The sequence below is a fragment of the Culicoides brevitarsis genome, chromosome 3 (genome assembly GCF_036172545.1).
Source record: "Culicoides brevitarsis isolate CSIRO-B50_1 chromosome 3, AGI_CSIRO_Cbre_v1, whole genome shotgun sequence".
NCBI classification, from domain to species: Eukaryota; Metazoa; Arthropoda; class Insecta; order Diptera; family Ceratopogonidae; genus Culicoides; species Culicoides brevitarsis.
In genome coordinates, this window is record NC_087087.1 from 4,027,577 (window position 1) to 4,044,193 (window position 16,617).

Consider the following 16,617-nt stretch of genomic DNA (forward strand, 5'->3'; position numbering starts at 1 on the left):
TTAATTTAATTTTTTTTTTCAAAATAATTTTTTTTTTTAATTTTTTGATATTTTTTTAACATATATTTTAAATAACAATCAACTTTTTTAAGATGTTCGTTTTTTAATGGATAAGACGGATGATTGTTATAAATAAAATATATGTTAAATTTTTATTTTTTTTATATTAAATCCACATATTAAGGATGTTACAGCATTTTATTAATACATTTAAAACAAACTTTTTTTTTCAAATAGATGTTATTTTTTGACGGACATTTTTAAAATGTACTAATTTTAATGCTATATGTGGATTTAATAACTTTTATTTGAGAGGAATGCGATTTTATTTTTTATTTATTTTTTAAATTAATTAATTATTTTTTTTTATGTACGATTGTCAGCGTAATAATAATAATATTTTTTATGCTCATAAAGTGAATAAATATTTATTTTTTTTTATATTTTGTGTGTGTTTGTGTTTTTTGTTTAATTTAATTCAAACTTTTTTTATTATATATTTTTTTTTATATATTTTAGGAGGAATATATCAAAAGCAAGAACAGGATAAATTTTTTTTAAACATTAAAAAGTTAACAAGATATATTTTTTTCATTGATCAGAGGATACTTGGTACACAACAAATTTTATTTTTTTTTTTAAATATTTTTTTAATTAATTAATTATTTTATTTTTTTAGGCAGGAGGATAAATACAAAGAAAACCGGAATTAGTGTTTTATGTTGGTAAAATTTAGCCAAAATTTTTTTTTTATTGAAAAAAATGTATTATTATTATTTTTTGTTTAATTATATATGTTAGCAGTCATTTTATTAAATATATATATATTTATTGTTTTGTAAGCAACACACTTTATATATAATAATAATAATATAATATATATCTTAATTATATAATAAAAGAGCTGCGTTACTTCATCCTTTTTTTCTATTGTTTTTTTTTTCTATTTTTTGACTAAAAATTAATTAATTAATGCTGGGTTAATTTTTGGTATCAAAGCCCATCTATTTATTTTTATTTTTTTATTAAATTTGTAATTTTATTAAATTTTGATTAAAATTGTGCCATTTTTTAAAAATATGTTAGTTATTTCATTAGAACAGTGTATGTAGTGTGTGTAGCGAGTACGAGCTTAATTATAGTTTTTTTTGTGTAATTTTTAAGTTCATATCAAAAAAGTACAGCCTATTAATCCAAAGGGCACGTTTATAATTGTTGTTTATTATGTTAGCATTTTTATTATTTTTTTTCATATTTTTTGCCCAATGAATTTTTTTTTTATTATAGTTTAGCGTCATTATTTTTATCATTTTAACTTGAGGTGCTTTGGAAAAGTATCCGACACCAATTAAAAAAAATAAAAATTAGAAGGTGAAAATGAAAAAAGCGAATTTTTCATAGACTAGATTTTAGTTGCGAAGACATTTTTTTTAAATAATTTTTTTTTTTTTTTTTTAAATTAAAAAAAATATATTTTTATGGGCACAAAAAAATAAATAAAAAAAATATATAAAAAAAAATTAAATAATATTTTTTTTAAAAATTAATTTTTAATTAATTAATTAAGTTTATATGTTATATGTACGAAGAACATGGTCCCTAAATAGTCGCGAAAGTTATCTAATATAAAAAGTATTTTTTATTTTTAATTATTTTTTTTTCTAACATTTTTTATTTATTAATTAATTATTTAATTAATTTTCTACTTTTTTTCCTTTATCATCCGAAGTGTTTTTTTTTCTAATTATTTATTTTTATTTTTTTTTAATGTTAATATTTTATTTTTTTTAAATATTAATAATAATTTAATTAAAGGTCAAGCTGTTCTTTTTTCTTCCTTTCTGTTGATTATTATATTTTTTAAAATGTTAGCAGCTATGTTAATTAATGTCTTTATTTTTTTTTTAATAATTATTAAATTAAATAAAAAAATTTTTTTTTTCAACTTTTCATGCACTTTTGCACTCTCAACATTTTTTTCTTTAATTTTTTCGTTAATGAGAGTTTTTTTTAATATTTTTTTTTGTGTACATATTGAAAATGTTGTGCTACAGATATTTATATAGTATATAATGTTTTATATATATTTTTTGTTGATTTTCTCATTTTTTATAATTTTTTTTTTTGTTTCTTTATATATTTTTTCCATCAGGATTATTTTTGCCATTATTTATTTTGTTCTCAGCAATTTCCACAGTAACACTATCAGCGGCTTGCACTACTTGCGTCGGATGATGATGATTTATATGAGGAACCATAGATTTCGATCGTACGGATGCAGCTGACATATTGCTGGATCCTCGAGATCCGCGACGTGAGTCTAGTTTTTTTTTTTGTTTTTTTTTTTTGTTAAGATAATAAATCAAAGAAGAAGAAAAAAAGATTTTATTAGAATTTATGATACAAAAAAAAAGTTTAAAAGTTTTTTCTTGTATTTTTTTTTTACAGAAACACATGACATTATATGGCAATCAAATTCACATGACACCATTTATTATTATAAATATATATGTTTAATAAAAAAAAAGAAAATAATTATAAAGAAAATGTATGTTAAATTTTTTTCTTGTGTTTTTGTTTGTTAACCTTTTTTTTTGCAACAAGAAACATTTTCTTGTGAGTAAATTTCAGTAAAAAATCAGGAGAGGGAATTACATTTTCTTTCAACTTGTATGTTATATAATAAATAAAAAGCTTTTTTTTGCAATTTACGCTCTAAAAATTAAAACAAAGAAAAAGTCAAGCTTGAGCAATTAGCAGCGTGCTAAAGTTGAATGCATGCAATTAAAAAGCTGTTTTTGCAAGTAATTTAATTTTTTTAAAGGATAAAGCGGGAAAAAAGGAAGAAAATGTACAAACTTGACTCGAAACACATTTTTTGTATCATCGGAGGGGATTTCTCAACATACATTAATTATACATTTAATCAACATACCAAAAAAATTAAAACCCGTTATTAGAAAAAAAAAGAAAATAAATTAAAATTAGAAAAAATATTAAATTGGCTACACAAGTTAATAATTGGGTGTCCTGTTATTGGTAACGTGTGATTTGTGTTTGATACTTTAATACAAGAAGTTGATTTTTTTAAAGTGATAATTATTATGGGATAAGGAATTTTTGTGAATTTGTTTTTTTTTTAAAAAATAACAAATTTTTAATCAAATATTAATAATTATTTTTAAATTAAATTTAAAAGATTATTTTTTTTATTTTTAAAAATTATTAAAATTATTTAATTACCGAAAAATAATTTTTCAAATAAATTAAATAACATTAAATAATCTATTAATTTTTAATAAAATATTTAATTTAATTTAATTTTAATTTTTTTATTTATTTTTTTTTTTTAATTAATAAAATTAATTAATTTAATTAATCAAAAAACTATTATTTAATTTAAAATTCTTTTTATTAATTTTTGTAAAATTAAAAAAAATAAATTTATTCATTAAAAAAATTAAAAAATTATTTTTTTTTTATTTTTCTATTTTTAATAAATTTAAATATAATTTTAATATAAATTTAATATAATTAATTTAATAATTTTTATTAATGAAAAATAATTTCTTTTTATTTAAAAAAAAATATTTTTTAAATTTCAATAAATTTTTAAAATCCAATTTTATGCTTCAAATTATTATTCAATTTTATTTAATAAAAAAAAAATATGTTGAAAATTAAGGAAAACTATGCAATTTATCAAAATCAACTTTAATTTAATGCAATTTCCGATTAAATCATGAAACAATTTATTTTAAAATTATTCTATACAATCTAAATAAATGATTCACGCGAAATAATTAACAATGAAAAATCATTTGGCACAATTTGTTTTAACATAATTCCTCATTTATGTTAAATTCCGTTCACACTAATTAGAATTATCGTTGCATTTAATTATTTTTCAATTGTGTTTGGACAATTAAACGCGATTGTTTCATTTTTTAATGTTTTGAATTTAATGAGTTTGAAATTTTTGTGAAAATTGTTATTTTGGGTAACCTTTTCTTTCAAATATTAAATTAAAAAATTAACAAATTTAAACAAATTAAATTTGTAAAAATAAATGTTAAATTCTTTAATAGAATTCAAAAAACTTAATATATTAATTTAAAAAATAATTAAATTTAAATTAATAAATTATTGAATTTTTTTTAATAAATTAATTTTTTTTATTTATTTTAATTAATTATATTATATTTATTATTTTTTTTTTTTGAATAAATTAAAATAAATTAATAAGAATTATTATTTTTTTAATTTATAAAAAAATATTTAATTCTACATATAAAAAATAAAATTTTTAATAATTTTTTTTAAATAACATTTTTAGAAAAATTTTTAAAATTTATTTTTAAATTAATATTCAATTCAGTAAATTTTTTCAAATTAAAATTTTTTTTTAAACCAAAAAAAAATTTTTTTGATAAAAATTTGTTATTTTTTCAGTAAATATTTTTTTAATTATTATTATTATTAAAGTGTAATGTATATGTTTTTATGTAATTTGTGTCAAGTGTATGAATAACATCACAAAACTTTTTTTCAACATTAACGAATTTACTGAATATAATGAACGAACACAATTACACAATTATTTAATAATTATTAATTTATAAATTAATTACATGACGAGGATAAATCATAACAACAAAAATTTCTATAGGATCAACATTTAAAATAAAATAATAATATATAATTAACATCAACAACAACAACTTTTTTTGTGGTAAAAAAATAAATTTGATTCTCACTTTATTTTTTTATTGCTTTTTATGGTTTTTTTTTCTACTTTAGGGAGCTTTCTATGGATGTTGATGTGAACTGACTTGATGTGACGTGATTTTGACGTTTTTGACAGACAATAGTGGTGAGTGGTCCTAATTTTTTTCTCGATTTACTTTTTTTTATTACTTCTATATTTTTATTTACAATTTTTTATTTTTAGTTTAAGTTTAAAAATTGTCCGATTGTGATCTTTTTTTTTCTCTAATAACGATTTGGTTGTTCGAGTAGTTGCGTTGTTGTCGTAATTGTGTTAATATTTTGAGTACTATTTTGTGATGCATTATCAAGATCTAAATAATGACAATGTTGTGGCGGGTGCTAGGTGACATATCCCATTTCCACTCTACACGCTAATTGCTTCCGCTTATCAATAGCAAGTTTATTTTGGAGTGCTAGTTTTTGGGCTCTTCCTGTAAATTTAGTTTTGGGAATTTTTTATATTTTTTTTTTTTGTTTTCAATTGTTTTTTTGTACAATTTTTTTATACATTTAATTAACTCAAATTTTGTTTAAGAAAAGTTTTTGAAAAAATAAATTAAAATTTTTGTATATTTTGTTTAATGTGTAGGCTTATAGAATAATTTTGAAAGTTGAATTCGACTCACGAATTTCGAATTCGCCTCAAGATATTTTTTTTTATTTGATTCACGAATTTCGAATTCGCCTCAATTTTTTTTTAAATTTTACTTACGAATTTCGAATTCGCCTCAAGAATTTTTTTGAATTTGAATCACAAATTTCGAATTCGACTCAAGATTTTTTTTTAAATTTTACTTACGAATTTCAAATTCGCCTCAAGCATATTTTTGAATTTGAATCACGAATTTCGAATTCGACTCAAATTTTTTTTTTTATTTTTACTTACGGATTTCGAATTCGCCTCAAGAATTTTTTTTGAATTTGAATCACGAATTTCGAATTCGAGTCAAGATTTTTTTTAAATTTTACTTACGAATTTCGAATTCGCCTCATGAATATTTTTGAATTTGAATCACGAATTTCGAATTCGCCTCAAGATTTTTTTTGAATTTGACCCATAAATTTCGAATTCGCCTCACAAATTTCGAATTCGACTTTCAAAATTATTCCATAAACCAAAATCTTTAGAAAAAAATAATAATTTTCATAAATTAGAAAGAAATGTTGTTCAAGTTTTAGTTTAAAGATTTTAGATAAGTTTCTTTTGTTAAAAAAATTTCTTGTGTGTGAACTTCAATTAAAAAAAAATAAAAATTCGATTGATAGTCGGAAGAAAGTTTCTACTTGACATTCTTCTAAAGTCCTAAAGGAAAGGTTAGGGGTTAACTTTTTTTTTAATAACAGGACAGAAGCTTTTTAATAAGAAAACTAAAATTTCTGAAAAAAGGTCGCTAAAAGGCGCTAACTAAGGAAAAAAACTCTAAAATGAAACATTTGAACAGAATAATTGATAAAAATATGATGAATATGGAAACTTACATTCAAGATCAACAATAGAATATTTCATTCGAGGTACTTTAAGTTTTTTAAGGGAATGAGTAAAGACACACAAGAGTCGGTTTAAAGAGGCAAAGAGTGATGTTGTGACAGAATTGTTGTGTAGCAGTGATACAAAAGTAGTTGGAAAGAATATTTTTTAAAAAAATTATTAAAGAAAAGAGAAGAATTAAAGAGAGAAAAAAGAAAACATTTAAAAGTTGACATAAAAAATTGCGATATTTACAGAAAATATATTTAATTAATTAAAAATAATTTTTTTTTTGTTTGTAAGAAAAAAGAGAGACGTGTATTTGTAATAATTAATTGTAATAATTTAAGCTTTAAACAATTATTTTTTTAATTTTTAATTTTTTTTTTAATTAATTTTAATTTAAATTTAATTCTAAGCCAAGCGACGAAAAACGAAAAAAATTCGAAAAAAATCTAAACTTACCCATCGATGCATTCGGCGAATGGGGGCGCAATGAAGCCATGCTCGGTTGTCGAGACGGCATCCGAACCGACATCCGGGAGCCTCGTCTCTCGCCGTGCAGCAATTTATTTTCGCGCAGCAACGAGACATTCATGAGACGCGGATTGGGTGTGTTGAAAATTGTGCGGTTTTCACGCCATCGTGCACTGTAACGAAAATAAATGAGAAAAACATGATGAGAAGAGGTAAGCAAAAAATAAAAAGTCGGCACAGGAGGAAATTAAAGTAGTTTAATTTAAATCACAGTTTTTCGGATGTTTTAATGAATGCGGGATTTATGTGAGGTGATAAAATTTATGGCGACGAAAAAGTTTTTTTTACTTGACGTTTGGAGGACTGAGAGAGTGAAAAATGATGAAAAATTTAAGAAAATATAAATTTATGGAAAATTTCATTAAAAAATTCATTAAAATTAAATGTCGATATTTAATTTTATTTAATAAAAAAAAAATAAAAAAATATTTAATTTAAAAACAAAAGTTAAAAATTCATAAAGAAAAAAAACTTAAAAAATAAATAATTAAAAAAAATAGTAAAAAAATTAATAAAAATTCTAAAATTAAAAAATTATTAAAAAAAATTAATAAATTATTTAAAAATTCTAAAGAATGATTATAAAATAAAAAAATTAAAAAATAATAAAATAATTTAAAAAATTAAGTGAAATTTTTTTTAAAAAATTTGAAATAAAAATATTTAAAAAAAAATTTTCAAAAAAAATATTTAATTAAAAATAATATAAGTTCATAAATTATTAAAGATTAGAAAATAAATGATTTAAAAAATAATTAATTTAGAGTGAAAAAAAATTAATTTCAAGCATTTACTTTAATTTACTTTTAAAAAATAATTAATTAATAAATTTTGAAAAAATCAAGTGAAAATATTTTTTTTTTTTGAAAATTTGAAACTATCTCTAAAAATAAATAAAAATTCTAAAATTTCAAAATATTAAAGATAATTAATAAATTATGAAATTTAAACTAAAAAATTATATAAAAATTAAAAATATAATAAAAAAAATAAATAAATCAAGTGAATTTTTTTCTCGGAAAATAGAAAAAAAAATTTTAAACAAAAATTGTATTAAAAAAAATTAAAATTAATTTATATTTTTTTAAAAATAAAAAAAAATCATTAAAATACAAAAATTGAACAAAAAAAAAATATAAAAAATTTTAAAATTAATTAATTTATTTATAAATAATTTTAAAATAAATAAAACAAAAATTATTCAGAATCTGAAGATTAAAAATTATAAAAAAAATCAAGAAATTACGAAAATTTAATTGAAAAATAAAAAAAAATAATTAAAACACCTCAAGTGACATTTCCCATCAAAAAAAAAAAAAGATAAAAACCAACAAAACCCATCAAAAATTATTTTTAAATGTCATAAACTTTGCAACGCCTACACAAACATTTATCTAATGACACTGACAAAATTCACACACATCCTCTCCAAACATGAAACGAATCCCGTATATAGAAAAGCTCTAAAAATATTACTATTTTGATTTTGCCCTCACCGCATCAAATTCATAACCGAACCGACGTAATTTGCCTGCTTTTTTGCATCATAAATATTTCATGGTCTTTTATTATTTTATGAACTATGATCACAACAACAACACACAAAAACCCCTTTTTTGCATCATCTATTATGCCACTCATTTAAATGTTGATTAAAACCTTCCAACCAAACAACACACACGGACAAGTAGGCGCAGAATGTGCGAGCAAACAAAAAGCGAGTAAACAATCATGGAGTAAACAAAACACACACAAAACACATGTCGCCGTTATCGTATGCCGTTCACGGAGCTCTCTAAATGTATTCCGAACATGAGGAAATCCTTTCTGAATGGCAAAAAGGAGAATGATTGCCTCGAAGCAATTTTTGGTTTTTACCAATTTTCGTGTTTGGCAGAAAATTTGTGTTTTTCGAGTTAATTTTTCGTCTGTCTGTAGAAAAAATTAATTTTTCTTAAAAATTTAAATTGAATATTTTTTATTTAAAAATTTTAAAAAGAAAATTTAAAAAAAAATGTTTTTCTTCAAGAATTTTTCAGAAATATAATTTATTTATTTTTTATTTTTTTTGTCTCCATTTAATTTTTCTTAATTTTTTTTGTGAATTTTGAAAGAAAACTAAAATGTCACAAAAAATTAGAAAAAATTAAAAAAAAAATTAAATGACAGCTTAAAAAATTTGTGGAAATTCAGAAAAACTCTTGAAGAATAAGAAATTTATTATTTTTTTTTAAATCTATTTTTAAATTTTTTAAATAAAAAATATTCAATTCAAATTGAATTTTTAAAAATTTTTTTTTTTTTTTTTAATTTAATTTTTTTTCTAATTTTTCAAAGCTTCAAATTTTTTATTTAATTTTCAATTTTTTTTTTAATTTTTAAAATTTTTTTTATTTTTAAAAAGTTGCAATAATTTTAAAAAAACTAAAAAAATTTTTATTCTAAAAAATCAAAATATTAAAATTATTATTTTTATTAAAATTCTTTGAAAAATCTAAAAAATTTGAAAAAATAAAAAAAAATTTTTTATATTTTAAAAACGTTAAAATTAAAAAATATTTGCTTGAAAAATTAAAAATTAAAAAATTTTTTATATTTTTATTCAAAAAAAATTTAAAAATTAAATAAAATTTATTAAATTAAAAAAAATTAAAATAATTTTTAAAAAAATTAAATTAAATTAAAAAAAAATTAAAAAATTAAAAATTAAAAAAAAATTAAAAAATTAAAAAAAAAAAATTTTATTTTTTTTTTTAAATAAATAAAAAAATGCGCTTCAGTAATAATTTTCCCGCCATTTTTCATATCTACTTTTATTAACCTAGATATATTCATTCGAATCAGTTGATTTTCATACCATTCACGAAAACAAAAGTTTCCTCATGCAAAAGGCTTAATTTTGACACCGAACTCTTCTTCATATACGAAACATTAATTTAATTACGACTTCCTCCATGTCTGAAATACAAAAGTGAGCAAAAACTGACGAAACAAGACAAGACGACAGCAAGTAATAGATCCTAATCTCGTTTTCTGTTTATTCATAAATTTTATTTATTTATTTTAAGAAAGTGATTTACACTTGAATACCCTCTTTTTCCTTTTCTCAGCCCCTTCCTCCTTTTATTTTTGGGGCAATTTAAGAGAAAATACTCAAAAGTTGTTCAAAATGCAATTAGCATGCATTGTCACGAATTCTCAATAAATTCTCCATTTATTGGAAAATTATTGCTTTTGCCTCAATTTCGTCTCTCTCGTGCAATGCGACGAAGGAAAACGAACTAACGACACATATGAGGAACTCGTATCTCGAAGGGATTGGAATACGTAATTAATGGGAAAAGTCTCCAAGTTATTTATTGGCCTCCTTAAATTATCATCATTAAAATGACATTAATATAAAACGAAAAGTGCTGAATTGGAAGAAATTCAGAGTCAATGAGTGACGCTGAGTACTAATTAATCATGTTTCCTTGACGAGCGATGAATTTCTTTGAAATGAAAAATAAAATCTGGATAAAAGGCAGAAAATGCGCTTGCTTGAAGAAATGAACAAATTATTAATTTCGGAAGGCGAAGGAAATGAAAATAAATAGCAGCTTGGAAAATTTGAATAAATGACGATGTGAAGGAATGTTTTTACATATTATTTGGTAAGTACCAAATTTTATTTTTTTTTTCATAAATTTTTGAGACTTGAGCGTATTTCTCAATAAAAAATTATAAAAAAAATTGAATTATTTTTAAAAATATTTTAATTATTTAAAAAAAAATTTAAATTATTTAAAAAAAAATTTTTTAAATTATTTAAAAAAAAATTTTTAAATTATTTTAAAAAAAATTTTAAATTATTTAAAAAAAAAATTTAAATTACTTAAAAAAATATTTTAAAATTATTTAAAAAAATATTTTAAAATTATTTAAAAAAAAATTTTAAATTATTTTAAAAAAAAATTTTTTTTAAAAAAATTTAAAAATTATAAATTTTTAAAAAAAAATTTTTTTTAATTATTTAAAAAAAAAAACTTTTAAATTATTTTTTAAATTTTTAAAAAAATTTTAAAATTTTTTTTTTTAAAAAAATTTTAATTTATTTAAAAAAAAAAATTTTAAATTATTTAAAAAAAAAAAAATTAAAAATTTTTAAAAAAAAATAAAATTTTCAATTTAAATTTTTTTTTTTCATTTTTAAAAAAATTTCTTTAAATTTATTTTTTTAAATAAAATTTTTGAGACAGACAATTTTTTTTACTTTTATAACCCTTTTTATCCTCATCTTCAAATTTTCACCCGATGATTTAAACGCAGATAAATTCAACTTAATCAAACCATCTGACAAGACTTTGAATGATGAAAAGCAATCGTGTTCAATTTTACCTTCATTCTGTTCTTCGCATGACGTGCGAGAAAACATCGGTCAAGCAAGAAGACAAGCAAAAGATTTATTTCATCGACATTTACATAAAATTTTAAATAAACTCCCTTTTATTTTTCCCCCAAAAAAAGTAGAAATATTGAGAGAAATATCATGAAATATGGGAAATAATCCTTACGATGATGCGAATATTTTGTCAAAACTCTCATTTCGGTTAAGAACAAGACAAACTTGTTGTAATTTCGGAACGATAATATTTATATTTGACCCTTTTTTTGAGTGGTTACGAAATGTGATGGAATTGAGACAAGAATTGAACGAAGATAGGCGGCAAAGACACACAAAAGTACTGACATAACAAAACTTTTCACGTAAACATTGGGAGAGAAAGAACAACAAAAACTCATGAAACTGAATTTCTTTGAGATATTCTTGAAATGACATAAGATGTGCTTCGAATTGAATACATTGGAATTTTTGTGAAATCAATATCGAGATGATTTATCATTTTTCTAAAGCATTTCGAAGAAAAAAATTTGAAAAAATGTCCCAATGAACATTTTTAAATAAAATTTGCATTATGTTAAAAATTTAAAATTATGAAATGGGATGAAAAATAAAATTTTTTGACCCAATACACATTTTTTGTAATTTTTAGACCCAATGTATAATTTTCATAGTATTAAAAAAATTCAAAATGTGCATTGGGTTAAGAATTTTAAATTAAAAAAATGTGATGGAAATTCAAAATATTCGACAAAATTTGCATTTTCATCCCATAACTTAATCTAATTTTTTTGACCCAATGCACATTTTTTTAATGTTTTTAAAATGTGCATTGGCTTTAGTTTTAAATTTCGTGATGAAAATTCTTTCGAAAAATTTGCATTTTCATCCAAAAATTAAAATTATGCTTATTTTTCGAAATTTTATATCAATTTTAATAATGTGCATTGGGCAAAAATTTTAAAATTTTAATTCGTGCAAAAAAAAACCTTCCCAATGCATATTTTAAATTTTTTTTCCCAATGCAAATTTTGAAATTTTTACCCAATGCGAATTCTAAAAAATTTTCCGTTACTTATTTTAAAAAAATCAAAAAGCGCTTCAATCGTTAATCGATTTTTAACGACAATTTCCAACAAAAAATTTTCCGTGTTGAATTTAAAGAAAATTCAAATTCATTTTAAATCCCTCAGGATTTTAAGATCATTATTTTTGGGCGGCTGATCCTTTACTTCACATCGCAATAACAAAAGACCAAAGAGTAAATGTCATTAAGCACGACATATCTCAACGCCACGGGAATTGTCCTCACTCTTCTTTTGCAACTTTTTCTATTTTGAGACATCGATGAGGATATAGGTCGCTTGCACATATTTTATTTACGAGAAAATATTGCGGCGGATGTCAATTGATTCCGATGATGATGATGGAGTTAATGGGCAAGCAGTTAATTTCATTTCAACCTTTGTGGGTTGAACCGTTCGAGGCATTTGTAATGGGATACTTTATTTATCTCGCGAAATTGGATACTCGGGCGTGATTGGGATTAGAGTTGCAAGGTAAATATTTAATGAATTTGTGTTTGTGATAAAAAATTCTCACAAAATAACTAAAATTTTATTTTTACTTTAAAAAATAAATCGTAAAGTAAATTTTAAAAAACAATTTTTGAGTATGAGAAAAATTTATAAAAATTAAAAAAAATTACTTTAATAGAAAATTTTAATTGAAATTTGAAAATTGCTTTTTTGCTAATTCAAATTTTTAAATTATGAAAAAAATTATTAAAATAATTATTGATTTTCGCTCATTTAAATTAAATTTAAAAATTTTTTGAATCAAAAAAAACCGATTTTCAAATTTTTATTTATTCTGCAAAAAAATCGTTAATCGTTAATTAATTAAAAAATCACTTTGGATAGAAAATTTATTAAAAATTTGAAAATTGCCTTTTTGCTAATTCAAACTTTAAAAATGTGAAAAATATACAATTTTAGCTCAGATATATTTGCACGAAAAATTATTAATTTTGGTATCTATAAAATTTGATAAAATAAAATTATGAAAAAAATATTGAATTAGCAAAAGGCGATTTTCAAATTTTTATTTCTTTTGCCAAAATTTGAAACTTTTATTTAATAATTTTTTTATTCAATTTTTAAATTTTTTTAGAGTGCAATTTGCATTTTTTTAAGAGTTTTCAGTACAAACGCAGGACAAAACAAGGAAATTTTTGCACGTGCCCTTTATTGACAATCCCATTGCCGCCTCTCATTGCAAATTTCATCAAATTCATCTACAGGGAATGCATCTGCGGGGATTATCCAAAGGTCAGTTTGTTACACGCACACTTTTTTTCATCGTTTATTTTGCTATTTTCAACACCGCAGGACAAGCTTTGCGTGATTGTAACACATCAAATGCAGTATTTTGCGTTGTCGTCATGCAAATGGGCGGAAATGTCCGAGAGACAATTTCACATGACGATGATCATGATCAACTTTTGGCCGAAAAATCGTAATGAATGTCGCTGCTAATAATAATGAGCGACGTGAAAGTAAACAGAAATCGCGCACAAACATGGAAAAGGCAGATGATGGGACAATGGAGGTAATTACAGACACACACAGAGGTTTAGCGCTCAAATTACGGTAATTATGCGATTTTTTTTTCGTTTTGTTTCGTTTTCGGTAGCGAAAATTGAGACAAGTCGGGAGGCAATCAATCAGAAAATAAGGAAAATGAGAGAAAAATAAACAGTGGGTGCTGTGAATTTATTTGGAGGACTTGAAAGGAGTGAGAAGTTTGATATTTGTTTCTAATTATTTCTCACGAATTAATTTTTGTCGAACTCGATCGAATTCTTTACAATATTTCAAATTTCGATCTCGAAGGTTTTGAAAACGACTCGAAATTTTTTTCGAAGTTATCAAAATGCTTCGAAATTCATTAAAAATCAAAAAATTACTTCGAAGTTGTTTGAAAATTTTTAAAAATTATTCGAAGTTAATCGAAATTCTTTTCTACAAGACAAATTTCGATCTCGAAGGTTTTGAAAACGACCCGAAATTTTTTAAAAATTTATAAAATCGCTTCAAAATTGAAAGATGGTTGAAAATTAATAAAAAAAATTCAAAATTAATCGAAACTTTTTTTCAATGACTCGAATTTCGATCTCGAAAGTTTTGAAAACGACCCGAATTTCTTTAAAAAGCTCTAAAAATGACTCGAAATTAATTCAAAATGAATAAAAATTACTCGAAACTTTCTAAAATTTCTTCCAAGAGCAGAAAAAAGCAACAAAATCCTGAAACGAGTGAAAAAAATATGACTTCATCAACATCTACGCCTTTTTATGACGTTTTTCTTCACGTCAATCGTTCTTCGGTCCTTCATTTATTATTTAACATGCATTCGCATATTTACGAACTTACACGAAATCCTTTCCAAAGGCGTCATAAATACAAAAAATTACTTTTTTCATCAAATTCAGCATAAAAAATGAGATTTTTAATAAATTTTTCCCATTTTTCACGTTAATTATGAGTAAATATTATCCCTATTCATAAAAAAAAATTATTTTTTTCAGTTTTCGAAATTTCCGGAACAATTCTACTGATATCGTCAATGAGTTTCCAACTGCGATTACCGTTTTTTTTTTTGTTTTTACCTTTTACGACATCTCTTCCTGAGCAACGCACGCGACACGAAAAGTACCGCAAAATGGTAAGAAAGAAAAATATTTCCCGTAATTTTTCCCATTTTTTTTTCCTCAGTCCAATTTTCTCGCATGTCAATGCGACGTTTCAAGGTTTCGCGACAATCAAGGCGTCTCGCATGACGAAACAATTGAAAAATTCCAATCATTTCTCCCATATTAACACGTCGGCAGCATTTCTCTTCATTTGCGAGAGGATTTGCCTTCGAGCTGGACAATTTCTCGGTTTTTTGCTTTTGACATGTGTTACATACGCCTTCTTGTTGCTTAGCTTGGCAACGTTGACAGTATATGGGAGGAAATATCGGTTTAGCAATTACCCAAGCAATTAATTGGGGGTTGCGGTAATCGAGTGGATTGGAAATCTAATGACCTCGTTTGATAGAATTTTTGCATCGAAGGAATTTTTTTCATCAAAATTGAGGTAAAAATTCAATTTTCTTCAATTTTGATGAAAAATTTTAATTTTAGAGACGCCATTTTGAAATTTTTTTTAGCTTTGTAACGCAATAACTCAAATTCTGCTTCAAAAAAAATTTTCGAGGTTTACTAAAATTTTTTAAGTTTAGCTTCGAGAAGGTTTAGAAACACAAAAATCTGAAAAACGTATCGGAAAAATATCATTTCCGGTTCGAATTTCAAAACTTGGTCAACTGATAATTGAATTATTACCCTACATGACTTTTTCGTACAAAAACCCATCGAATCAATGCAAAAATTAAATTATGACAGGATAATTGTAATGCTCGCGGGATGCATCGCAGCGAATGACACTCCAACTAATTTAATGTTCGTCTCCAATGGTTACTTGAGGCAATTAGCGAATGAATCCGGCATTGATTGGACCAAATTTTAATTTAATAATGAGAAATTTACTCACCTAGCGAATAATCGAAGTACAATGCAAATAATAATAAACATTAAAGCCATTACAACGAGTATAAAAATCATTGTTGGATCGACGTATTGAAGCTTTTCCGGCGGCATATCCTTAACAGCTGTGAAAAAAATGGAGATTAAATTACAAAATGTTACATTTTAAGATTTTTTTTCAAAATTGTTTGATTTTGTGAGAAAAAGTTTTAAATTAATTTTAGTTTTAATTTTAATAATTTTAATAATTTTAATAATTTTTAATATTTTAATAATTTTAATAATTTTAATAATTTTAATAATTTTAATAATTTTAATAATTTTAATAATTTTAATAATTTTAATAATTTTAATAATTTTAATAATTTTAATAATTTTAATAATTTTAATAATTTTAATAATTTTAATAATTTTAATAATTTTAATAATTTTAATAATTTTAATAATTTTAATAATTTTAATAATTTTAATAATTTTAATAATTTTAATAATTTTAATAATTTTAATAATTTTAATAATTTTAATAATTTTAATAATTTTAATAATTTTAATAATTTTAATAATTTTAATAATTTTAATAATTTTAATAATTTTAATAATTTTAATAATTTTAATAATTTTAATAATTTTAATAATTTTAATAATTTTAATAATTTTAATAATTTTAATAATTTTAATAATTTTAATAATTTTAATAATTTTAATAATTTTAATAATTTTAATAATTTTAATAATTTTAATAATTTTAATAATTTTAATAATTTTAATAATTTTAATAATTTTAATAATTTTAATAATTTTAATAATTTTAATAATTTTAATAATTTTAATAATTTTAATAATTTTAATAATTTTAATAATTTTAATAAT

General features: G+C 21.6%; 1 protein-coding gene across 4 annotated transcripts in view; it reads right to left on the reverse strand.

Moving 5' to 3' along the window:
* Positions 1–2,011: 2,011 nt before the first annotated feature.
* The window catches only part of LOC134834715 (uncharacterized), a 41,938-nt gene continuing 27,332 nt past the window's right edge, over positions 2,012–16,617 (reverse strand). For 3 of the 4 annotated variants that reach the window (XM_063849463.1, XM_063849465.1, XM_063849462.1), the window contains 3 exons: positions 15,755–15,872; positions 6,704–6,888; positions 2,012–2,320 (listed from right to left, as the gene is read on the reverse strand). In XM_063849463.1, the coding sequence (XP_063705533.1) occupies positions 2,133–2,320; positions 6,704–6,888; positions 15,755–15,872 (491 nt within the window). In that variant the 3' untranslated portion in view covers positions 2,012–2,132. Of the gene's footprint in view, positions 2,321–4,869; positions 5,202–6,703; positions 6,889–15,754; positions 15,873–16,617 lie in introns of those variants that run through there. The other variant, XM_063849466.1, reaches the window with a different exon arrangement.